We start from the raw sequence: 24904 nt of genomic DNA on the forward strand, positions 1-24904 counted from the left end.
GTGCGCAATTTTCTTGCAACTTCCAGCAACTGGCAATTCCATTGAGGTGAGCGTGCGAGGATGTTTGTTGTAATTAACGAGAGCCAACGGTGGATGAGCTGGTATGAGATGGTGTTCAGAAATGTAGTGTGTGATCAACAAGGCGATGTCCGTCGTGGTGGTCTAGTGGCTGTAAGGTCCTCGGCTGCTGACCCGCAGGTTGTGGGATCGAAACCCGGCCGCGGCAGCTGCATTTCCCTGTGGTCAGATTAGGGTGCACGTTAAAGAACGTCAGGTGGTCGAAATTTCCGGAGCCCTCCATTACGGCGTCTCTCATAATCATATGGTGGTTTTGGGACGTCATACCCCACATATCATCATATCGTCATCAAGGTGATGGCTGAGGGCGCCAGTGAGGTAGCTGACCGCGTGGCAACGAATTACAGCCACCGCTGGCAGAAGCTGGGACCCAGGTCAGTGGACATAGAAAAAGCACATCGGGGCTTTGCCGCTCCACCGTACAGCAGGTGTGTGCGGGGTGGGTCCTGTGGCGTTCTTTGCGATTTTAATTTGTGATGGGGAATAGTGTAGATGCATAGACGCGGCGAGAGCACGCGTCTTCAGGTTAAGACGTCGCGTGAAGATATGAAATAAAAATGCCTTCGTTTGTCACTGCAACTGTAAACAGAAACACCAACAACCATTTTCTAGAGGCTGTTTTATTTTTCGTTCCGAAACGGGTGAATTGGAAAAGCGGAATTAGCTTGGCACATACATACACACTTCTACACACATATGTACATACACATCATATACACACTTCTAGCTTTCCTCCGAAACAGTAATAATAAATTACTCAATAGGTTTATTAATATGTGTAGGGATGTTTAAAAAAATAAAAACTTGAGTATGTACGTGTGAACATAACCAAAAAAAGGGGGGGGGGCCCTCGAATTATGAAATTTCCACAGAAACATTTATTTTCCCACAGCAATCGTAAGTATAAACACAGCTAGCGCACTCCCCGCACGCGAATACCGCGTCAGCCGGGGCGGCGTGACGCCACCGTCTCGGACACTCGCCGCACCCACACCGTTTACCCCGATATCCTTGGTAAACTCGAACACTCTTTCTGTCATTGAATTTATTGTCGAACTCACCCCCGCAGGGGTGAGTGGGCCGATCCCGGAGGTAGTGCGATACCGGGCCAACCCGTGGCGGAGGTGAAGCAAGCTTCAAGCACTCCGCCGCATTGCAAAAATAAGTTTATTATCTTGGATCCAAATAGGATCCGTATCAGATAATAAGCTGATAAGAACAGAGTGGAATTTTATTATATTTCAGACAATGCATAGGATGTCTTGAATTAGCCGGACGACATTGTTTAGTTCCTGTACATGGCACCGGGATAGCTAGTTGGAAACCGGACACGTATGGTGGTACAAGGACGCCAGGGTGTTGGTCATCGCAGGAACCTCCGGGACAGCAGCGGCTTAGCCAGGGCACCTGGCAGGTGGTAGGCGATGTGGCGACGTAGTACGGTAGGTCTTGCCTTGGTCAGCGGTGGTCTAGCTGCGTCCATGTCCCACGTGCGCGTGGTAGATGGCGCGGGACGCTGCCACCACCTCGCTCACGCAGAGTTTCTTCAAGAGACGCAGGTAGGTTCGGGAGCACAGACGCAGGAGGACGCGGTCGTTGGCCGGGTCCCAAGCGCCGAGAGCCCCGACGATGACGGCGGCCACCGTTACTCTTTGGTAGCGGCGACGCAGGTAGTCGGCGACGGGTTGGTAGCGTGCGACCTTGTCGTTTCGTGTGTTGGTAAAGGCCTCCGGTGTATTCTCGAACGGGCAAGCCACGTCGATCACCAGGGCCTCCTCCCCGCGAACCAAGACAAGGTCAGGACGCAGTCCAGTGTCGCGGACCGGCCGGTTCTCGTACGCTACGGTGTAGTCGCGGGCGGCGGCCGTGCGAAGGCGTGAGACCACCGCGTTGTGCCGTGCGTGAGACATGGCGCTATGCGTCATGCAGTGGCAAAGCACGTGCGATAGCGTCTCCCTCGCGTAGCCGCAGACCCGGCAACGCTGGTCTCGGTCAGTAGGGCCCCACATGACGGCGCCATTCAGGGGAAGCAGGTTGAGGCGCGCCCGGTAGATAAACCGCCAGTCGGCGAAGTGCGTGAATGCTCCCGTGGTGATGAAATGGGAGCTCGCACGATCCGCCGAGACGCAGGCCATCACCTTCTCCTGGTTGGGCTGGTCATGGAGGGCGTTGTCCCGGACGTGGGCCAGCACATCTCGTAGCGTCCGCATGACCCGTTTTTCTGGGTTGGAGGAAGCGTTGCGTCGCCGCAGGTGATGGTGACGTGGTCCGGCCGCAGCGACCACGAGACTTGTAGCCTTCGGGATGGCTTACGGGCCTCTGTCCACACGCTGCGCAGCTGGGTTGCCGGCCTTGAGTGGACGACCTGTCGGTCGCCAGAGAGGTACGCCTCCAACTCAAAACGGGTGGCCTCCCATCCGAGGCGGGTGGAGGCGATCTCGTAAGCGTCGGACAGGGCGAGGTCCCGTAGTGACTAGTCTGATGTCGTCAGGAGCTTGAAAGCGGAGTCGATACGACATATGTCGTATAACTCCGCTGCCACCGGTATCGCTGCAGCTCCTCCGGAGGCGCTCCCGTAGATGTAGTGTGTCGAGGCATTCACCGGTAGGTACAGTGTGCGCTTGACCATGGGCCTGATGGCAAGGTTCAACCTGTGCCAGTCTGTTTTGGTCAGGGCGCCGCACCTCATGGAGAAGTTGAGGGCGGGGAACACAAATGTCTTGAGGGCGTCAATACGCTGCCAGGGGGCTTCTCGTCCTGGCACCCCTGCGCCTACTGGCGTTTCAGCGGCAGCGTCGGGCCCTCCTCGCTCCCGACCGCCCGTCGTTCACCAGGGCATCACGACGGTGTACCTGCCAGGGCCTGGGATCCTTCGTTGTCCTTATCCTTGTTGCGCGGGCTGCCAAGCCCGCACATCAGCCTTGCTCTGACTGTCCGCGTGGCGGTCCCACATGGAGCAGAAACACGGGGTTCGGCCAACGAGGCGCCTCTACCGGTGCGTCGCCTGTGATGCCCGGCTGAATTCGCTGTCCGCCCGCCACGACTGCCCGGGTCCTGCCTCGAACAAGTTGAAGTAGCTCGGGTATTGCCCGAGCTACTTCAACTGCGAGCGCTCCTTGGCTCGGCATACTGTGGCACGGCATGCGCAAGAGGAGTCCACCCCTTATATACCTCTTCGCACACCACGGCAGCCTACGGCGACTCCCTCCAGTTCCTCTGGCACAGAGACCACACCACCCCCCGGCCCAGCTCCTTCCGGTACATTTTGCCGAGCAGCACCAGAACCACACACCCGAGCAACCGTTCCCCGGTCTCGAAGACGTCGTGGAGGCCAGTCTTCCACATCGAGGCCATCCTCGAGTACCGGGTCGGCCTCCAGCAGTACGGCAACCGGTTCTCTATCGGCGTCAAGCTCCGAGGCGTCTATCAAGCCGGGCCACTCCTCCGCCACTTCCAGCTCCGGCTCTTCCACGCCTCGGCAATCGCCTTCGGTTCCCGGAACGCCACCGTCCGTGCCACCAGATCCTGGTCCCCCGTCCACGACTGGCGAGGTTTCCTCCACGCCCGGCTCGTCATCTCGCCGTCACACCGGTCCAGGCTCCACGTCGTCTGCTTCGAGGGCTTCCTCGCGGATGTCCACGGAGCTTGCTGACGTCCCTGGTACCGACGACTATGACGACGCATCGGCCAACGAGCCGGTGGACGAACAGAGTGTCCCAGCTGTCGGCACCGTCGTCGACCACCGCCCTCTGTCGACCAATTCCCGCTCCTCCTCATCCCCTTCCCTTTCCGAGCGGTTGGAAGACACTGGCGCGGATGATGCCGACGATGGTGCACACGACACTCCTGCGGAAGCACCGACGATGGAGATGCCACCGGACCGCACCATGCTGCTTGCGGAGTAGGTCCGCGTCTTGCGAGCCACGTTCCGTTCAGCCCCAACACCAGACTCATGGGCGACGTGTGAGCAGGCGTGGTCTCGGGCTGTTGCTCTGGCCGCGGAGGCTGTCCACCTCCCCCCGTCAACACCAGGACGCCCTGCTCGAGACGTCAACCCTGACAACGCCACGCAGATCCAGCGTCTCTACCGCAGGAACCGCCGACGTGCCGTGCACCTGATCATGGAGGGTCCCACACGGTCCTGTACCATCCCCATACGAGACATCCAGGACCATTGGGCCTCCACCTGGTCACCTCGCACGGCAGACACGTCAGCGCTGTTCCAGCGACCCGCGGCCCCTGTCCCGATCAACCTGGCGTCCTTCTCGGCGGACGAGGTTCTCCTCCAGCTCCGGAAGTCGGAGAATACGGCTCCCGGTCCTGACAGACTGACGTACCATCACTGGAGGTCCGTCGACCCGGAGGCCCGCTTCCTGTCCGCCCTTTTCAACGCCTGCGTCCACCCCCGTCGCACCCCGGACTCATGGCGAACGTCACGTACGGTACTCATATACAAGAAAGGTGATCCCTCTGTCCCGGGCAACTGGCGCCCCATTGCACTCGGCAGTACTGCCTCTAAGTTATACGCCAAGTGCCTCTCGTCGTGCCTGCAAGCCTTGATCATGGATCACCAGGTCTTGCCAAAGTGCCAGAAAGGTTTCCTCCCGTATGACGGCGTTTTCGAACTGAATTACATCTTTCAGCACCGCGTGGATGCAGCCAGAGCTGGTGGCATGGAGTTTTGCGCGGCCCTTTTGGACTTCGCAGACGCCTACGGGTCCGTGCCTCACCAAGCCCTGTTGGGCGCCCTCCGTGGTTCCGGTGCTGGAGAGACGTTTACCGCCCTCATTGAGAACCTTTACCGTGACAACCAGACTGTCATCGTTGCTGCGGAGGGCACAACAGATCCGGTCATTATCCACTCGGGTCTACGCCAGGGCTGCCCGCTCAACGGGTTGCTCTTCAACCTGGTCATAGCCCCGCCGCGGTGGTCTAGTGGCTAAGGTACTCGGCTGCTGACCCGCAGGTCGCGGGTTTGATTCCCGGCTGCGGCGGCTGCATTTCCGATGAAGGCGGAAATATTGTAGGCCCGTGTACTCAGATTTGGGTGCACATTAAAGAACCCCAGGTGGTCAAAATTTCCGGAGCCCTCCACTACGGCGTCTCTCATAATCAAATGGTGGTTTTGGGACGTTAAGCCCCACAAATCAATCAATCAATTCAACCTGGTCATAGACCCCGTAGTTCGAGGCGTCCAAGGCACAGGCGACGACCACAACATCCTCGCCTATGCCGACGACCTGACGCCCCTGGCCGACTGTCCTGCTCTTCTCCCGCAACGCATCGACATGGTCGAGGCGCTATCAACACCGCTCGGGCTATCTCTCAACCCGAGCAAGTGTACGACCCTACACCTCAGCGGCGTCACCCCCGTCGGAATGCGGCCAACCGTGTTCCGGGTCTCCGGCGTCCCGGTCACAGCTTTGAGCGACTCCGAGCCGCTCCGCTACCTCGGACGCCCGGTGGGTTTCCGCCTTCCACAAAGAGCGGAGACCAATGTCATTGACGACGCCATCCGCAACGCCACGGCGATTTTTTCGTCCCTTCTAGCCCCCTGGCAGCGTATTGACGCCCTCAAGACATTTGTGTTCCCCGCCCTCAACTTCTCCATGAGGTGCGGCGCCCTGAACAAAACAGACTGGCACCGGTTGGACCTTGCCATCAGGCCCATGGTCAAGCGCACACTGTACCTACTGGTGAATGCCTCGACGCACTACGTCTACGGGAGCGCCTCCGGAGGAGCTGCAGCGATACCGGTGGCAGCAGAGTTATACGACATCTGACGTATCGACTCCGCTTTTAAGCTCCTGATGACATCAGACCATACACTACGGTACCTCGCCCTGTCCGACGCTTACGAGATCGCCTCCACCCGCCTCGGATGGGAGGCTACCCGTTTTGAGTTGGAGGCGTCCCTCTCTGGCGACCGACAAATCGTCCACTCAAGGCCGGCAACCCAGCTGCGCAGCGTGTGGACCGAGGCCCGTAAGGCATTCTGAAGGCTACAAGTCTCGTGGTCCCTGCGGCCGGACCACGTCACCATCACCTGCGGCGACGCAACGCTTTCTTCAACCCAGAGGAACCGGGTCATGCGGACGCTACGAGATGTGCTGGCCCACGTCCGGGACAACGCCCTCCATGACCAGCCCGACCAGGGGAAGGTGATGGCCTGCGTCTCAGCGGATCGTGCGAGCTCCCATTTCATCACCACGTGAGCATTCACGCACTTCGCCGACTGGCGGTTTATCCACCGGGCGCGCCTCAACCTGCTACCCCTGAATGGCGCCGTCATGTAGGGCCCTACTGACCGAGACCAGCGTAGCCGGGTCTGCGGCTACGCGAGGGAGACGCTACCGCACGTGCTTTGCCACTGCATGACGCATAGCGCCATGTCTCAGCCACGGCACAACGCGGTGGTCTCACGCCTTCGCACGGCCGCCGCCCGCGACTACACCGTAGCGTACGAAAACCGGTCAGTCGGCGACACTGGACTGCGTCCTGACCTTGTCTTGGTTCGCGGGGAGGAGGCCCTGGTGATCGACGTGGCTTGCCCGTTCGAGAATACACCGGAGGCCTTTACCAACACGCGAAACGACAAGGTCGCACGCTACCAACCCGTCGCCGACTACCTGCGTCACCGCTACCAGAGAGTAACGGTGGCCGCCGTCAACGTCGGGGCTCTCGGCGCTTGGGACCCGGCCAACGACCGCGTCCTCCTGCGCCTGTGCTCCCACAGCTACCTGCGTCTCTTGAAGAAACTCTGCGTGAGCGAGGTGGTGGCAGCGTTGCGCGCCATCTACCACGCGCACGTGAGACATGGACGCAGCTAGACCACCGCTGACCAAGGCAAGACCTACCGGACTACGTCGCCACATCGCCCACCACCTGCCAGGTGCCCTGGCTAAGCCGCTGCTGTCCCGGAGATTCCTGCGATGACCAACACCCTGGCGTCCTTGTACCACCATCTGTGTCCGGTTTCCAACTGGCTATTCCGGTGCCATGTACAGGAACTAAACGATGTCATCCGGCTAATTCAAGACTTCCTATGCACTGTCTGAAACATAATAAAATTCCACTCTGTTCTTATCAGCTTAATATCTGATACAGATCCTATTTGGATCCAAGATATTAAACTTATTTTTGCTTCTCGGCCTTTTGGCTAAGATCAAAGTGTATACGTGGATCTCCCACTTTCGATCTTTGCAGCCAAAAGACGAGAACGGTCCTTCTCGGGGAGTCGGCCGCCCTGGAAGGTCCCCCTCCCCCTGGTCGCACGGAGCTACGCTGTACCTGAGTCCACCTGGTTCCTCGGCCCTACTGTACCATCGAAGGAGTCTCCGTCCATCTACCGACGCGGCGGGCCCACCAAAAGGAGCAGACGCCCTCCGGGAGTGGTAAGAGTCTACAAGCCTTCTCTTACCTGCCACTCCCGGCCCGGTCGTCAATGCCTGCTGACGACACTCACGGGCCCTGGTCCTCGTGAACACCTCGCCGCCGTCGTCCGAGTCTACCAGCCCGGACATCAAGCCACGGGGACGTGGACATCAACCGACGAGGCGTTCCAGTCCAGCCAGCGGGAGAAGACGCCCTCCGGGAGTGGTGAGAGTCTACCAGCCTTTTCTTGCCTGCCACTCCCGGTCCTGTTGCCAATGCCCGCTGGTGACACCAAACGACCCTGGTCATTGTGACCACTTCGCCGCCGTCGTCGTCGCCCGGCCTTTCTGCCCGGACGTCCGTCCACGAGGTCCTGGAGAAGTCCCTGCCTGGCAATGCCTACCCCCCGCCGGCCACCTGCTGTGTCCATCGAGCCGCTCGTCCCGGGTTCCGGTAGCCATCGGCGGCGTCCCGCTCCCCCTTCGGAGTTGAGCACCCCGGCGCCGCCACCGCCCAACGGCCTTGTCCTGGCACCCCCGCGTCTACTGGCGTTTCAGCGGCAGCGTCGGGCCCTACTCGCTCTCGACCGCCTGTCATTCACCAGGGCATCATGACGGTGTACCTGCCGGTGCCTGGGATCCTTTGTTGTCCTTATCCCTGTTGCGCGGGCTGCCAAGCCCGCACATCAGTCTCGCTCCGACTGTCCACGTGGCGGTCCCACATGGAGCAGAAACACGGGGTTCGGCCAACGAGGCGTCTCTACCGGTGCGTCGCCTGTGATGCCCGATTGAATTCGCTGTCCGCCCGCCACGACTGCCCGGGTCCTGCCTCGAACGAGCCCTTTCACCCCTGCCGATATTGCCCGAGATACTTCACCTGCGAGCGATCCCTGGCCTGGCATACTATGGCACGGCATGCGCAAGAAGAATCCACTCCTTACGTACCTCTTCGCACCCCACGGCAGCCTACGGCGACTTCCTCCAGTTCTTCTGGTACAGAGAACTCACCAACTCCAGGCCCAGCTTCTTCAGGTACAGCTCATCGAGTCCAGCAGGAACTACAGACCCGAGCAACCGTTTCCCGGTCTCGAAGACGTCGTGGAGGCCAGTCTTCCACATCGACGCCATCCTCGAGTACCGGGTCGGCCTCCAGCAATACGGCTACCGGTTCTCCGTCGGCTTCACGGTCTACAGCGTCCTCCACACCGGACAACTCAGCAACCACTTCTTATTCCGGTTATGCAACGCCTGGACCTCTACCTTCGGATCCCGGACCGCCAACGCCCATGCCCCCCGACCAATCCACATCTGGCGACACAACTGTTACGTCTGCTACGTCAGCTTACCCGACTGTCTCTCCAGATTCATCGACCTCTCGTTCGGGTTCCCCCTCATCTCCACTCCCGGAGCAGATCGATGACCTTGGCGAAGCGGTCGACGATGACGACGCCCCTGACGTACCAGTGGATTACCCGGCAATGGACATGCCACCAGACAACACGGCTCTGCTTGCACAGCAAGTACAATCACTGCGTGCCACACTGCGTAATCCGCCAACGCAGGATTCCTGGGCATTATGTGACCAGGCGTGGACACAAGCCGTTACCATAGCTACGGAGGCTGTTCGTCTCCCTCCAGTAGTACCTGGTCGGTCCCCACGCTCGATCAACCCCGAGAATGCTACGGACATCCAGCGATTATACCACCGGAATAATCGTCGTGCTGTGCAACTGATACTCGAGGGTCCTCCCCGGTCCTGCGACATACCACTTCAGGAACTCCAGGATCATTGGGGCTCTACCTGGTCTCACCGCACAGCTGACACAACAACCCTCTTTCAACGACCTGTGGCCCCCAAACCTGTGATTATGGCGTCTTTCTCGGCAGACGAGGTCCTTCTCCGGCTTCGCAAATCAGAGAATACATCTCCTGGCTCCGACAGGCTCACCTATCATCACTGGAATTCCGTCGACCCAGAAGCTAAATTCCTGTCTGCCCTGTTTAACGCCTGTATTCACCACCGTCGAACACCCGACTCATGGCGGACCTCAAGGACAATATTATTTCACAAGAGAGGGGAGCCTTCGATTCCTGGTAATTGGCGACCGATAGCACTTGGAAGTACAGCCTCAAAACTGTACGCCAAGTGCTTGGCAGCCCGACTACAAAAATGGATTACGGACCATCAAGTTCTTTCTCATTGCCAAAAGGGCTTCCTACCGCACGATGGGGTATTCGAGCTTAATTATGTGTTCCAGCACAAGTTCGACGTGGCAAGAGCTGGTGGCCCAGACTTTTGTGCAGCACTATTGGATTTCACCAATGCTTACGGGTCCGTGCCCCATCAAGCCCTCTTCGACGCCCTACGGGGAGCTGGTGCTGGAGACACATTCACTGAGATAATCGCAGACCTCTACCGCAATAACAATACCCTCATCGTCGCAGCTGAAGGAGTCACAGAGCCGGTACCTATTCGATCAGGTCTCCGCCAAGGTTGCCCCCTATCGGGGTTGCTTTTTAACCTCGTCGTGGACCCGGTCATTCGTGGCGTACAGGGCGATGATGAAGACCATAAAATTCTCGCATACGCAGACGACCTCACGCCGCTGGCCGACTCCCCTTCCCTCCTACAGCAGCCAATTGACACGGTGGAGTCCCTAGCTGGTCCTCTTGGACTAGCTTTAAGTCCATCAAAGTGCTCTACTGTGCATATGAGTGGCATGACCCCCGTCGGAATGCGTCCTACCGTATTCCAGGTGTCCGGCGTCCCTGTCTCAGCACTCGAGAACTCCGAGCCACTGCGTTTCTTGGGACGCCCGGTGGGTTTCCGCCTTCCAGCTAGGACCAGTTCTTCACCTGTGGACGACGCCATCTGCCAAGCGAGGGCCCTCTTCTCCTCTCTACTTGCCCCCTGGCAGCGCATCGATGCACTGAAGTCTTTCGTGTACCCGGCCCTAAACTTCGCCATGCGATGCGGGGTACTTGGCAAGTCCGACTGGCGCCGTCTCGACGACGCTATACGGCCACTTGTCAAACGAACCATCTACGTGCCGACCAACGCGTCCACCCATTACGTCTACGGGAGCTCTGCTGGCGGGGCAGTTGCCATTCCTGTGGCTGCCGAGTTAAGCGACATCTGCCGCGTCGACTCGGCATTCAAACTCATCACGACGTCTGATCGGTGCTTGCGCGAGTTGGCACTCTCCGACGCCTATGACATCGCCTCGACCCGACTCGGATGGGAGGCGACCCGATTCGAACTCGAGGCTTATCTGTCCGGCGACCTCTCAGGAGTTGAGTCCACACCTGCCACACAGCTTCGTTCCGTGTGGACGGAGGCCCGCAAGGCGTCCCGGCGGTTACACGTCTCGTGGTCGTTGAGCCCCGACCACGTCACCATCACGTGCGGCGACGTCACCTTAACGCCTTCACATCGCAACCGCGTCATGAGGTCTCTGCGAGATGTACTCGCCACAGATCGCGACAACGCCCTACATGCACATCCCAACCAAGGCAAGGTCATGGCTTGCGTCTCGGCGGATCGGGCCAGTTCTCATTTCATGCGGAGTGGAGCGTTCACACACTTCGCGGACTGGCGGTTCATCCACCGAGCGCGTCTGAACCTACTACCTCTCAACGGTTCGGTCATGTCGGGTCCCACCGACCGCGATCAGCGTTGTCGGGTCTGCGGATACCAACGTGAGACTTTACCGCATGTGTTGTGCCACTGCATGACGCACAGTGCCATGTCACAGGCGCGGCACAACGCGGTGGTCAAACGCCTACGTACAGCAGCAACCCGTCAATTCACGGTGGCTTACGAGAACCGGTTCGTCGGCGACACTGGCCTACGCCCTGACCTGGTCGTTGTGCGCGGCGAGGAGGCCTTGGTGATTGACGTGGCTTGCCCATTCGAAAACACACCAGAGGCCTTCTCGAACGCCCGAACGACAAGCTCGCCAAGTACGAACCCGTCGCTGCCTACCTCCGCCGACGCTACCAGAGAGTGACGGTGGCCGCAGTCATCGTTGGAACACTTGGCGAATGGGATCCGGCCAACGACCAAGTCCTGAGGCGACTGTGCTCCAAATCTTATCTGCGGCTGATGAAGAAACTTTGCGTCAGCGAGGTGGTGGCGGCGTCTCGGTCCGTTTACCACACTCACGTCGGCCACGGCCGCAACTAACGGTAATCTACCACTACGAAGCCTGGTCCCCTCCTTGATCAACTGATTACCACCATCAAATCACCACACACGGGTTCCTGTCCGGCACAAGTTCCCTGGTCGCAGTGTTCCTGAAAACACCACATCCGGAGCCTACCTGGTGCTTTTCTCGATCCTGGACTACGTCTCACAGGGTTCAACTTCTGGCATCACTGTTCTGGGGCACTTTCCAGCCGTCGGTCCTGGTCTCATCAAAATCACAAACGAGTGAATTTAAGTCACTAGAAGACTTGTATTGAACATCAATAAACGCACTCTGTTCTTATCAGCTTGATATCTGATACGGATCCTATTTGGATCCAAGATATTAAACTTAGTTTTGCAATGCGGCAGAGTGCTTGAAGCTTGCTTCACCTCCGCCACGGGTTGGCCCGGTATTGCACTACCTCCGGGATCGGCCCACTCACCCCTGCGGGGGTAAGTTCGACAATAAATTCATTGACAGAAAGAGTGTTCGAATTTACCAAGGATATCGGGGTAAACGGCGTGGGTGCGGCGAGTGTCCGAGACGGTGGCGTCACGCCGCCCCGGCTGACGCGGTATTCGCGTGCGGGGAGTGCGCTACCTGTGTTTACACTTACGATTGCTGTGGGAAAATAAATGTTTCTGTGGAAATTTCATAATTGGAGGCCCGCCCCCTTTTTTGGTTATGTTCACACGTACATACTCAAGTTTTTATTTTTTAAACATCCCTACACATATTATTAAAACTATTGAGTAATTTATTATTACTGTTTCGGAGGAAAGCTAGAAGTGTGTATACGATGTGTATGTACATATGTGTGTAGAAGTGTGTATGTATGTGCCAAGCTAATTCCGCTTTTCCAATTCACCCGTTTCGGAACGAAAAATAAAACAGCCTCTAGAAAATGGTTGTTGGTGTTTCTGTTTACAGTTGCAGTGACAAACGAAGGCAATTTTATTTCACATCTTCACGCGACGTCTTAACCTGAAGACGCGTGCTCTCGCCGCGTCTATACATCTACACTATTCCCCATCACAAATTAAAATCGCAAAGAACGCCACAGGACCCACCCCGCACACACCTGCTGTACGGTGGAGCGGCAAAGCCCCGATGTGCTTTTTTTATGTCCACTGAGCTGAGTCCCAGCTTCTGCCAGCGGTGGCTGTAATTCGTTGCCACGCGGTCGGCTACCTCGCTGGCGCCCTCAGCCATCACCTTGATGACGATATGATGATATGTGGAGTATGACGTCCCAAAACCACCATATGATTATGAGAGACGCAGTAATGGAGGGCTCCGGAAATTTCGACCACCTGAAGTTCTTTAACGTGCACCCTAATCGGACCACAGGGAAATACAGCCGCCGCGGCTGGGTTTCGATCCCACAACCTGCGGGTCAGCAGCCGAGTACCTTACAGCCACTAGACCACCACGACGGACATCGCCTTGTTGATCACACACTACATTTCTGAACACCATCTCATACCAGCTCATCCACCGTTGGCTCTCGTTAATTACAACAAACATCCTCGCACGCTCACCTCAATGGAATTGCCAGTTGCTGGAAGTTCCAAGAAAATTGCGCACTAGACGTACGGACGCACCAAGCACGTACCTGAAGCGCCGTGGAACCCAGGACGCGTGAGATCACGCCCCGGGCGAGCTTTGCTGTGCTTTGCCTCTGTACCCACTCATCACTCCTCACAGCTTCACTAAGCCGAGTATGTAGAAGTCGAAGAAGCAGAACAACAAACCGGCCAATCCCCCACAGTGGGTGTGAGCCACAAGTGAAGGCCAACAAAAACGAGCAACACCAGTGAGCGCAGTGACGAAGCTATCGTAATGGGGCGAAATAATCAACGAATATGGCTGCACGTTGACGCACGGTCGCATTTGTGCAACCACCCGTCTCCCGAAGACCGTCTGTCGCGAGTCTTCTCGCACGTTACTCCGCGGAATTCGACGAAAAGCGCAGGCGAGTACTTCTCCACTGATTTCCGCGACCACTTGACGACCGCCTTCTGACGACCGCCTCATGTCCGTCTGGCACGATCGACGGAGCGCCGCACCAGCGCCTCGTACACGCCACCATAGCACTCCTAGCCCTCGGAATCAGCAAAACTCGGACAAGCGTTTTCGACCACGACAGGCTGAGCCTGCCGGCCCGTTGAACGCTTGAACGACATCGCAGCGGCATGTCGCACACTCACGTTCCGTCACCCTCTGCCACATGACCCTTCATACAACGGCTTCACAACGCACGCGGTAGACGTTTCGCACGCATTCCCGGGTCTTCCTTTTACGGCAGGACCTTCGTCGACCTCGGTGCGGTGTTCCGCCACGTCGGAACTTGCGAGGCATACGTTGAGCACGCTGAAGCAGCCAAAGGCAACACCTTTTTGCCGATGATTGTGGGCGTCGTTGCAGAGGCGTTGCTTGGGCAGCCAGCGTAGAAGCCATGTTGGATGTGTGACGTAGTCACATTTTGCACAGTCATTTTTTTTCTTTTTTCCTTCCAGGCTTTGTTGCTCGAGTTGGACATGTACACTATGCATCAGTTTTTAAAACAAGTGCTGTAGCATCCCTCGCGACATGCCTGATAATATTTGCCGGCAAGCATTTGGTGTGACGTCGTGGTTACATTCGAGAGTACGCATGCAAGCAAGCACGCGTGGCTTTGACCTCTGGGAAAAAGAAGGTTTAGTTTTAACATGTTTGTAAGCGAAACAAGAAACTTCAAGCGGACTAGGGATAAAAGCAATCCCGTGAAGCCAGCGCCGCCGCTGTCGGTGCACAATGCTGGTTGTGCATGGGTGGACGTCGGAATTGCTTTGCTACTGTTTGCCTGGCTTTTGGCCAGGACTAAGTACGAGGTGTGAAAGAATGGATTTTAATTAAGTGCTAATGAATTGCATCGCTTCTCGGCCTTTTGGCTAGTCCAATTGTCGAGTTAGCTGCTTCTTCGCGCGAGTCGCAGGTCGGACCTGGGGTCACGTCAAGCCGACGTCGACCCCCGGGTCTCGCTGCAAAGGAAGTCTTCCAGCCTCCCGGGGAGCTGCCGTTTCAGCCTGCAGTCCCTGGCCTCCGGTCCCGGGCCCTCCTGCTCGGTGACCCCCGCCCCATGCCTGGCGACGCACGGACCCGGACCCCGCCTGCTGCCCCGGCTCCTCCCGTCCCGTCGCCTACCTCTTTGCTACCAGATCTCGGACCCAGCACCCGCTGAGCCCGTATACTAGCACGCAGCACGCCTGCGTACCCACCAGTCACGCCCCCCCTCGTCTTCCTTGGAGGAGCGCCCCACCAGTGCCCATCATGGCAACTCAATCGAACCTCCCGGTGAGGGAGAATTGTTTTTTCTTTATTGTGCCTGACGGCGATTTTTGTATAGACGATTTAATTGACGCTGTAGAGCGTACCGCTGGGGAGGATAGCGTGCATGTCCTCCAGCATATGGGAGGCGCGAGATTTCTAGTGGGCACGCGCACTGCGGCTCAAGCCACCAAATTAATGGTGGAAGAAGGTTTTCTTGTGCGTAACGAGAAAGTAGCAGTGGAGGCAGTGGGGCCTCCGATTACGTTTGTGAATGTGTTTCGCTACCCCACCTACCTCCCCGAGGACCCCTTGGTTAACGCACTGGCCCAGTACGGGAAAGTGAAGAGCGTGGCTTTCGCGACGGTCGCAAACCGGCAAAACAAACTCAATGGCGTGCGTGTTGTACGCATCGAAATGGTAAAGCCAGTGCCAAACTTTGCGACCGTCGCGGGGCACCGCGTAATGTTTGAGTACAGGGGCATGCGGCGTGTTTGTGCGAGGTGTAGCGAGACGGGACACATGGCCTCTGCATGCCAGAACCCATACTGCAAGCGCTGTGGCACCTTTGGCCACGAGACGGAGGGCTGCGAAGCCGAATGCCAGAGATGCGGCGGCCACCACGGGACCAGGGAGTGCTTCAGGAGGCGCTCATACGCGTCAGCCGCTCGGGGGCTCTCCTCGGTCTCGGACCTCGCGTCAAACACGACTCGGCCCAGTGGCCCGTCTTCCCCGCGGCCCGGAGAACTGAAGTCGCGCCTCCAAGTATTGGCACCTAAGCCTGCACTCCGTACAACCGCAAGGGAGACCCTCCCCAGCGACCAAGACACAGACACTGACCCGCCCACTGGTGATAGCAGCACGGCGACTTCATCTGCCAATGAGGGAGAGCGAACAGAAAGAACAGAAGATGTCTCCACCGCACCTTCGGGAGCAGAGCTGAGTGACTCCGCCACAGATTCGGAGGTTTCGCCCCCCTCTTCCTCGCCTGCCCCCCCGACGGCGCGGGACCAGAGCCAACCTGCGACGCCCGAGCAGACAGAGGCGGAGCTTTCCACTGAGACAGGAGAGGTCTCCTCCTCCTCCCGTTCAACTCCCGCCAACGTGCTCGCCCCGGTAACCACCCAAGACTTGGCGGACGGAACCCAAGACCCCGCCCGCGGAGAAGCGCCCATTGTGAGCCGGGGCTACTATTTCCTTCCTGATGAACGTGACAAGAGCTACACCAACGCACCCTCCTCCGCCCCGACAGTGCCACGCCCTGCCCGGGAGAGAGATGCGATGGCAAGCCAGCCCGTAGGCCGCGAGCAACGCGCTCGCTCACGTTCACGCAGACGGCATGGCGATGATGATAAGAAGGCCGGGCGAGAGCGAACTGCCAGCAAGGAGCAAAGGCAGCGCCGACCGGGGGCTGAGGGACGGAGCAGCGACAGTGACGCCCCGCCCCAAGCTAAAGCGAAGAAACTCGACGCAAGCAGCGGGGGTAAAGGGGCACTGCCCCCCTAAGCCGCTGCCTTCAAGTTCTGAGAACGCGCCGCGCCGCTCCACACCCTCGCCAGCCACCGCCCGCCCTCCTCGCTTTCCCTTTGCGGCGCGCCCCCCTTCCTCTCTTTGCTCTCGTGGCTAATGTTCCCCCTCTCCAGAGCAGCTGCTGGCGCTCGCCCCCTCGCCTGCTCCTTTACTGTTGCATTCATGCCCAGCTGCGATAACCGATGCCCCCCCTCCGCATAGCCACGTGGAACGTGCGCGGCTTTCGCGATCGCGTCAAGCAGAGCATGGTGGTTTTGCAAGCAAAATCCCAGGGCATCCACCTGCTGTTCCTCCAAGAAGCGAACTTTCGGACCCCGCTTGACGTCACCCGATTCCGCCGCACCTGCCAGATGGAGGGGTTGTTTTCCCTAACGAACGCAAAGGCGTGTGGCGTAGGCGTCGTTTTCGTTTCGGGCCGTTGCCGGGAAAAGGCGCATTGCACCTTTGGAGCTGACGGACGCATCCTCCTTCTCGACATCTTCATCGATGGACGGAAGTTCCGCGTCGTCAATCTCTATGCACCCGTGACGCGCAACGATACAAACCGCTTCTATCGGGAACTGCATGAATACCTGCTTGAACCCCTTCCCCACGTAGTCCTCGGTGATTTCAACTGCGTCATCGACACTACGAGGGACATCAGGGGCCCGGGGCGCGGCGGTTCAGCATACCACGCTAGGGAGCTAATAAAGATCCTACGCCACCTCAAGCTGTCGGACGCCTGGGTTCACCTTCACGGGGACGCCTTCGTGCCGACGAGGACCTCGAGAGTCACGGGTAGCCGGCTGGACCGTATATACTATTACGAGGCAGTGGGCATGGCTCTACCGTCGTGGACAACAGTTCGATGAAAAAGAAGTGGACTCGCCGCGCGAGAGACTGGCAGCTCTGAAGCGTCACTTTGGCATGTAAATATAGGAAATACGCTCATTCCTCTCTTCCGTGTGTTTGCGAGCTCCGTAACAAATTGGTGGGAGTGCTGGGTAACGAAGCGCCATACAACGGAGCTCCGCAGTGGTCGTCAAATCGGAGTTTCCGTGATGGAACACGGGACTGATCCCACGGCCACCTCTCCATCGGCTTCGGCGACGCCCGCACCATCCACGGCAACGCCTCCACTGGCCCCACCCCCACCCACGTACGTGCTGACGCATCCGAAGCATCCTGGAACGTTCTGCGGTACGGACCAAGTTGATGTCGACGACTGGATAGCCGACTACGAACGCACCAGTGCTCTCAACCGGTATGATCCGACTCTTATGCTGGCCAATGTGCTGTTTTACCTGAAAGGCACGGCCAAAGTCTGGTACGAGAACCATGAGGAGGAGATCGGCAGTTGGGACACCTTCAAGGAAAAGCTTCGCGACTTATTTGGGAAGCCCATCGGTCGAAAGGCGGCTGCAAAGAAGGAGTTGTCTATACGTGCTCAGACGTCCACAGAGCCGTATATCTCATATATACAGGACGTGCTGGCTCTATGTCGTAAAGTTGACAACGACATGTCGGAGTCTGACAAGGTTGGCCACGTCCTCAAGGGCATAGCGGACGACGCGTTCAACCTGCTAATGTGCCGGAACTGTGCGACCGTCGACGAAATTATTGAGGAATGCCGGCGTTTTGAACTGGCCAAAAGCAGGCGGATTTCAAGATCATTTACTCGACTGCCGAACACCGCAGCGACGTCCTCCTGCGAAGATGGACTGTCCTCCCATCGGCAGTCTTCACCAGCGTCTGAAATTACGCGAATTGTCCGGCGGGAAATCGAAGCAATTACACCTACTCTTCCCGCCAACGGCCACGTCGATTTGCAAGTACCTCAGGTTTGCTTGGTACAGTCGATTGTGCGGGAAGAACTGAGCAATTTGGGCTTCGATGTCTGCGCCGTTGCTCAGTCTCGACCAATTGGCTTCCGTTCAAGGTCGCCGCCTCGCCCCAGGTCACCACCCCAAGAAAGGTCTTATCCACGCTCTCGCAATCCGGCCGAATGGAGAACTGCGGATGATCGGCCGATCTGCTTTAACTGCCGCCGCATAGGTCACGTCGCACGGTATTGCCACAACCATTGGTCTTCGTCCCGAAACCAGTATAACACTGCTCGCCGCACCGATAGCTACCGTCGTTTCCAACCTCCTGAGCCGATCGCCGACAACTACCGCCGGCCTCTGCCCGTCGATTCCTACGCCTGCGATGCCCCTGATACGCAGCACAGCCGCTCACCGTCGCCTCGACGTCACCAGTCTCGTTCGCCGCCAGGACGTCGCCCGTCGTCCCCTTCTCCTCTACGACGACGCCCGACCTCCCCGCTCAATTCTCACCAGGGAAACTAAGCGGTGCAGCTCTTGGAGGTGAAGCTGCATCCTCGGTACCGACCTCAAATCCTCTCCTTGTACTGCCGACACGACGAAATTTGATCGACGTCGACGTTGACGGCCTGACTGTTTCTGCACTTGTTGACACTGGGGCGCATATTTCTGTGATGAGTGCCCGACTTCGTCGCCGCCTGAAGAAAGTGCTCACACCGGCTGCCCCTGGCGTTATTCGTGTCGCCGACGGAAGAAGTCTTGCCATCACAGGAATGTGCACAGCACGCATCACTATCGCCGATCACCCCACATCTGTTCTCTTTGCAGTTATTGAGCAGTGCCCAAATGACCTAATTCTTGGTTTAGATTTCTTGTCCACCCATGCTGCTCTCATCGACTGTGCAACCGGCGTTCTTCAACTTGAACTGCCTCGACTTGGACCTGTGCCGTCCTCACCGTCACACCGCTTGTGCGCTGTTGATTATGTTCGGCTGTCACCGCAAGCCACCACGTGTGTTGCCTTAACGATATCACCAGCTCTTCCTGACGGTGACTACATAGTGTCTCCATTGGTGGATGTGCTCTTGGCTCGAAGTGTTGCTGTGCCGCATACAATCGTGACTATTGTGGACAACTACGTTCAGCTTCCGCTCCTTAACTTCAGTAGTTCGACCCAAGTTCTCCCGCAAGGCATTTCGTTAGCCCACGTTTCCCCACTTGATGCATGTAGCATCGTGGCATTGGACCCTGAAGACTGTTCGTCCCCTACTGCAGCCAGCCGAGCAAACGCACCTAGCGACGAAATCACGATGATGATCGCCCCTGATCTTCTGCCCTGTCAGTTGGCGCAACTTCACCACGTTCTGACTACCTACCGAGATATTTTCGACTTCGATGACCGCCCTTTAGGGCAAACGTCCTTCGTGCGTCATCAAATACATACCGGCGATGCTAATCCTGTTAGACGGCGACCGTATCGTGTTTCCCAGTCCGAACGCCAGGTCATACAACGAGAAGTCGAGAAAATGCTCTCCAAAGGAGTCATAGAGGCCTCTTCAAGTCCATGGGCGTCACCTGTTGTTTTAGTGAAAAAGAAGGATGGCAGCTGGAGATTTTGCGTTGACTACCGTGCCTTGAACAAGATAACCCGCAAAGACGTATATCCGCTGCCACGAATCGACGACGCCCTTGATTGCCTTCATGGCGCGCGATACTTCTCATCTATTGATCTGCGTTCGGGCTACTGGCAAATTTCTGTCGACGACTTAGACCGAGAAAAGACTGCCTTCATCACACCGGACGGCCTTTATCAGTTCAAGGTTATGCCTTTTGGGCTGTGCAACGCCCCGGCAACGTTCGAACGCATGATGGACTCTCTTCTTCGTGGTTATAAATGGTCCATCTGTCTTTGCTACCTCGACGATGTGATTGTTTTTTCCCCAACATTTGAAACTCACTTAACTCGTTTGTCGACCATTTTAGCCGTTTTTCGTCGAGCAGGACTCCAGCTGAACTCGAAAAAGTGCAATTTCGGCCGACAACAAATCACGATCCTTGGTCATCTTGTAAGTGCTGCTGGCGTCCGACCTGACCCTGACAAGATTAGCGCTGTCAAGAATTTCCCTCTGCCTTCTTCAACCAAAGATGTTCGGAGTTTTGTGGGCTTATGCTCGTACTTCCGCCGCTTTATACGCGATTTCGCTACAATTGCACGACCACTAACTGATCTTCTCAAAAAGAACGTGCCCTTCTCGTGGGGCCAAGACCAAGCAGCTGCGTTTTCCACGCTGATCGACCTGCTCATTTCACCACCAATACTGGCTCACTTTGACCCGTCTGCGACGACTGAAGTACGCACAGACGCCAGTGCTCACGGAATCGGCGCCGTCCTCGCTCAACACCAGGGAGGCCAAACGCGTGTTATTGCGTATGCCAGCCGCCTTCTCTCCACATCTGAGCGAAACTATTCGATAACAGAGCGCGAGTGTCTTGCGTTGGTCTGGGCTGTAGCGAAATTTCGCCCCTACTTGTATGGCCGCGAGTTTTCAGTTATTACGGACCACCACGCTCTGTGTTGGCTGTCGTCGCTCAAGGACCCAACTGGTCGCCTAGGTCGCTGGGCTCTACGTCTCCAGGAGTATAACTTCGACGTAATTTATAAGTCGGGCAGGTTGCACCAAGATGCTGATTGTCTCTCGCGTTATCCGGTGGACCCTGCTAGCCTCGCTGTCCATGAAGGCGATTCTTGTGTGCTCGCCATATCTGATTTGCACGACATCGGCACAGAGCAGCGCCGGGACGCAACCCTCAAGAAGGTCATTCAGCGAGTATCTTCAGGACATTCCGACCCTTCTCTCCGTCAATATGTCCTTCGCAACGACATTCTGTATCGTCGCAACATGAAGTCTGATGGCCCGGAATATTTGTTAGTTATTCCCCAACACATGCGTGCCACTATTCTTCAACATCTGCATGACGCACCGACGGCGGGACACCTGGGTTTTTCACGCACCTATCACCGCGTGCGGCAACGGTTCTTTTGGCCTGGCATGTATAAATTTGTGCGCCGTTATGTCGCTGCTTGCGAGCGCTGCCAGCGTCGGAAACGTCCTGCTCTCCGTCCGGCTGGCCTGCTCCAACCTATCGACATTCCCCCGGAACCATTCTTCCGCATCGGCCTCGACTTGCTCGGACCTTTCCCGACGTCCGTGTCAGGCAACAAGTGGATCGCTGTCGCAACCGACTATGCGACCAGATACGCGATAACTCGTGCATTGCCAACTAGCTGCGCTACAGACGTCGCAGACTTTCTCCTAAATGACGTCATTCTGCGGCATGGAGCTCCGCGCCAGCTTTTGACGGATCGGGGCCGCTGCTTCCTCGCAAAAGTTATCGACGAAATCCTCCGGAGCTGCTCTACCGAACATCACCTTACTACTGCCTACCATCCCCAGACTAACGGTCTCACGGAGCGTCTCAACCGAACTCTTACAGACATGTTGTCTATGTACGTCTCTGCTGACCACCGTGACTGGGACGCAATGCTCCCCTACGTTACATTTGCATATAATTCGTCAAGACATGACACCGCCGGCTACTCTCCATTCTTTCTTTTGTACGGCTGCAACCCTGCGTTGCCATTCGACACACTCCTTCCTTCTGCTACTATCCAACCAACGGTGTATGCGCAGGACGCTGCTTCTCGAGCCCGCGTCGCTCGCCAAATCGCGCACACTCGGCTCAGTGCTTCTCAGGCCGCACAAAAAGTCCGCTACGATGACTCGCACCGCGACGTTGACTACCCTGATGACTCTCTTGTCCTACTCTGGACGCCGTATCGACGTGAAGGTTTGTGCGAGAAGCTCCTCCCACGATACACAGGACCCTACAAAGTTCTCCGCAAGGTCACCGACGTCGACTACCTCATCACTCCCGTTCAACCGCACTCATCCTCTGCTACACCATCTACTGATGTTGTTCATGTGTCGCGCCTAAAGCCCTACTATACTGCCAGTCCTGATTGACTTAGGGGCGCCGTGACGGCGCTTTGTTCGCCGGGGGTGATATTACGAGGCAGTGGGCATGGCTCTACCGTCGTGGACAACAGTTCGATGAAAAAGAAGTGGACTCGCCGCGCGAGAGACTGGCAGCTCTGAAGCGTCACTTTGGCATGTAAATATAGGAAATACGCTCATTCCTCTCTTCCGTGTGTTTGCGAGCTCCGTAACAATACCTTCCCGACGCAATGCTCCCTTCGCTTGCCTCGTGCGAGGTAATTGCTTTACCAGCCAGCCTGGAGAAATTGTCGGACCACGCCCCGGTGGTTATAACAGTGAGGGCGCAGCCGGGACCTCGACGGCGGGACACCGCTTGGCGCCTCGACCCGGCGATCTTAGAAGATAACGAAAGCGTAACCAGCTTGAAGGCCCGTCTGGAGGCGTCAATCCTAGCGTCCCCCTGCGAGTCCCCGGAGGCATGGGACGACCTGAAGTCGACGTGGAGGGACCTCCTGCAGCAGGAAAGTAGCGTAAGAAAAAAACGTAACACAGCCCGCTTGAACGAAATTCTACGAAGAATGCGCATCGTTCAAAGCGCCGACGCCCTTACTGCTTGCACCCGAGACAACCTTCACTCGCTTCGGGTCCAGCACGACCGAATTCTCCGAACGACCGCCCGGGAGGCCCGTACAGCACGCGCCGCCTCGGGAGACCAACCGGAGGCTGACCCGCGCGAGATTAACGGGAACGGGTCCTTGCGCATCACGGAAGCGCTCCGGCCCAACGGTACAACCACGTCAGACCCAGCTGAAGTAGAGGCCGCGTTTCTCGACCACTTCAGGCGTGCGTTCACCGAACCTGACCTGGCGGAATCGCATCGAGACCCGACCCTTGTTAGAAACCTATGCCAGAACCTGCACCGTTTGGAGGCTGACGAGTGTGTGACCCTGTGCGCCCCGGCCTCGCTCGAGGAAGTCCGCCGGGCAATCGCATCGATGCCCCCAAACGCAGCGCCGGGCGCAGACGGTCTGACAGCGGGATTCTATATGACGTTTTTTGAGGTCCTGGGCGAACCTCTTCTCAACATCGTCAACGCGGTAATTGGGAAGCGAGCGAAGCCAGCCTCCTTTGGTGTGGGGCGTATCGTCCTGATCTTGAAAGACGGCGCGCCCTCAAACGACCCGTCATCATGGCGCCCGATAACTCTACTAAACGTAGATTACAAGATCGTGGCGTCCATCTTGAACACCAGACTTAAGACCTTTCTGCCGGACATGATCGCCCCGCACCAGTCCTGCGCCGTCCCAGGGCGCTCAATGTACGCCAACCTCACCCTGACGAGAGATGTATTCGAGTTCGCCTCCAACAAATGCATCGCGGGGGCCTTCCTGTCCCTCGATCAGGCGAAGGCGTTTGACAGGGTGAGACACTCGTACATGCTGGAAGTGCTACGCGAGTTTGGTCTCCCGCCGGACTTCGTCACGGTCATAGCGCAACTGTACACGGACCTGCAGTGCTGCGTAGTCGTCAACGGCACCACAACGACCCCCTTCGCATACACCAGAGGAATTAGGCAAGGGTGCCCCCTAGGCCCAACCTTATTCGTTTGCTCTATCGAGCCACTAATCACATCAGTCGCCTGTGACGGCCTCATCAAGGGCCTGCCTCTAACAGGCCAGGAAGAGCTGAAGATCCTTGCCTTCGCAGACGACATCTCCCTGTTCCTGAGAGATACGCGCAGCCTCGCACAATTCCGCAAGGTATTTAGCGCTTACGCCGCTGCATCTGGTGCGGCGCTAAACGAAGCGAAGAGCAAGGCCTTACTCTTCGGCCACTTTCCTCCCGAGGTCATCGCACCGATTGAGTTAGTAACGACAGTGAAGGTGCTGGGGGTCCTTTTCACCTGTGAGGGCGTGGCGGCATCCACGTGGTCGAGAGTGCTGAGCAGGGCACAGATCCTCATAGAGCGAGCCAAACTCACCGAGCTCACCTTGCGAGACAAAGCTATTGTGGCCAAGACGAGCGTTTGTGCCCTCGCCTCCCACGTTTGCCGAGTCGCCATCATGCCTTCCAGAATCGCCAGCCAGCTTAACAAGCTCATTTCGGCATTCTTGTGGGATGGCAAGCCCCCACCCGTCAGGCGTCACCTCCTGCAACTTCCAGCAAGCGATGGCGGACTCGCCCTTCCCCACGTTCAGACGACCGGCAAAATCCTCGCTCTAAAGACCGCCCGAACACTGGCGAAGGCGAGCGCTTACGCCGGCAGGAACCTGCTCCTCTATTGGGCAAGTGTGCGTAATAGCTGGCTCGATGCAGGCAGTCACCGCGGTCCGTTCGCCGAGTCGCCCTCCCCCTTTTACAGGGCGGCAGCGGTGACTATGCGCATGCTCACCCGAGAAGCCCCTGGCTGCGAGATAGAGTCAGACCCGCCAGCAAGACTGGTCGAGACACTCACAGCCAACCAGCTCAACGATGACGACAGGTGCCGCGCGAACCGAGCGAAGAGGGAAATTGCCGTGCTTGGCCGCTATGCCCCCCGTGGAGTGCAAGACTTCATTTGGAAACGGGCATGGGAAGTCCTCCCCACACGGCAGAGGCTACACCGCCTCGGCATCGTCCCCGAC

General features: G+C 57.5%; 3 protein-coding genes, 1 non-coding gene and 1 pseudogene across 4 annotated transcripts in view; 4 read left to right on the plus strand and 1 right to left on the minus strand.

Annotated features, from left to right (window-relative positions):
- Positions 1 to 24904, plus strand: part of LOC142765338 (uncharacterized) — a 187221-nt gene that overhangs the window by 74811 nt on the left and 87506 nt on the right. Inside the window, exon 2 of the mRNA XM_075866118.1 lies at positions 14619 to 14977. Within this exon, the coding sequence (XP_075722233.1) occupies positions 14954 to 14977 (24 nt within the window). The 5' untranslated portion in view covers positions 14619 to 14953. The remainder of the gene's footprint in view (positions 1 to 14618; positions 14978 to 24904) is intronic.
- LOC142766520 (U2 spliceosomal RNA) lies at positions 1149 to 1328 on the minus strand (annotated as a pseudogene).
- On the plus strand, positions 2706 to 3983 carry LOC142765912 (uncharacterized). The gene is made up of 2 exons (XM_075867717.1): positions 2706 to 2924; positions 3156 to 3983. The coding sequence occupies exons 1-2, from the start codon at positions 2706 to 2708 to the stop codon at positions 3981 to 3983; spliced, it is 1047 nt and encodes a 348-aa protein (XP_075723832.1).
- LOC142765915 (uncharacterized) overlaps positions 6988 to 24904 on the plus strand; it is a 121871-nt gene continuing 103954 nt past the window's right edge. Inside the window, exon 1 of the mRNA XM_075867720.1 lies at positions 6988 to 7677. The gene's annotated coding sequence lies outside the window, so the exon portion shown is untranslated. The remainder of the gene's footprint in view (positions 7678 to 24904) is intronic.
- LOC142766486 (U2 spliceosomal RNA) lies at positions 11902 to 12084 on the plus strand. Its single transcript, XR_012884545.1, has one exon. It is a non-coding gene; the product is annotated as a U2 spliceosomal RNA (small nuclear RNA).

This window comes from Rhipicephalus microplus, chromosome 6 (genome assembly GCF_043290135.1).
Source record: "Rhipicephalus microplus isolate Deutch F79 chromosome 6, USDA_Rmic, whole genome shotgun sequence".
Taxonomy (NCBI): domain Eukaryota; kingdom Metazoa; phylum Arthropoda; class Arachnida; order Ixodida; family Ixodidae; genus Rhipicephalus; species Rhipicephalus microplus.

What these genes read in the sequence shown, in the direction of transcription:
- LOC142765912 (XM_075867717.1), top strand. Translation starts at nt 2,706, where the DNA reads ATGGGCCTGATGGCAAGGTTCAACCTGTGCCAGTCTGTTTTGGTCAGG. An exon ending in TTCACCAGGGCATCACGACG is followed by an intron (nt 2,925 to 3,155) that starts GTGTACCTGCCA and finishes AAGTTGAAGTAG; the next exon opens with CTCGGGTATTGCCCGAGCTA.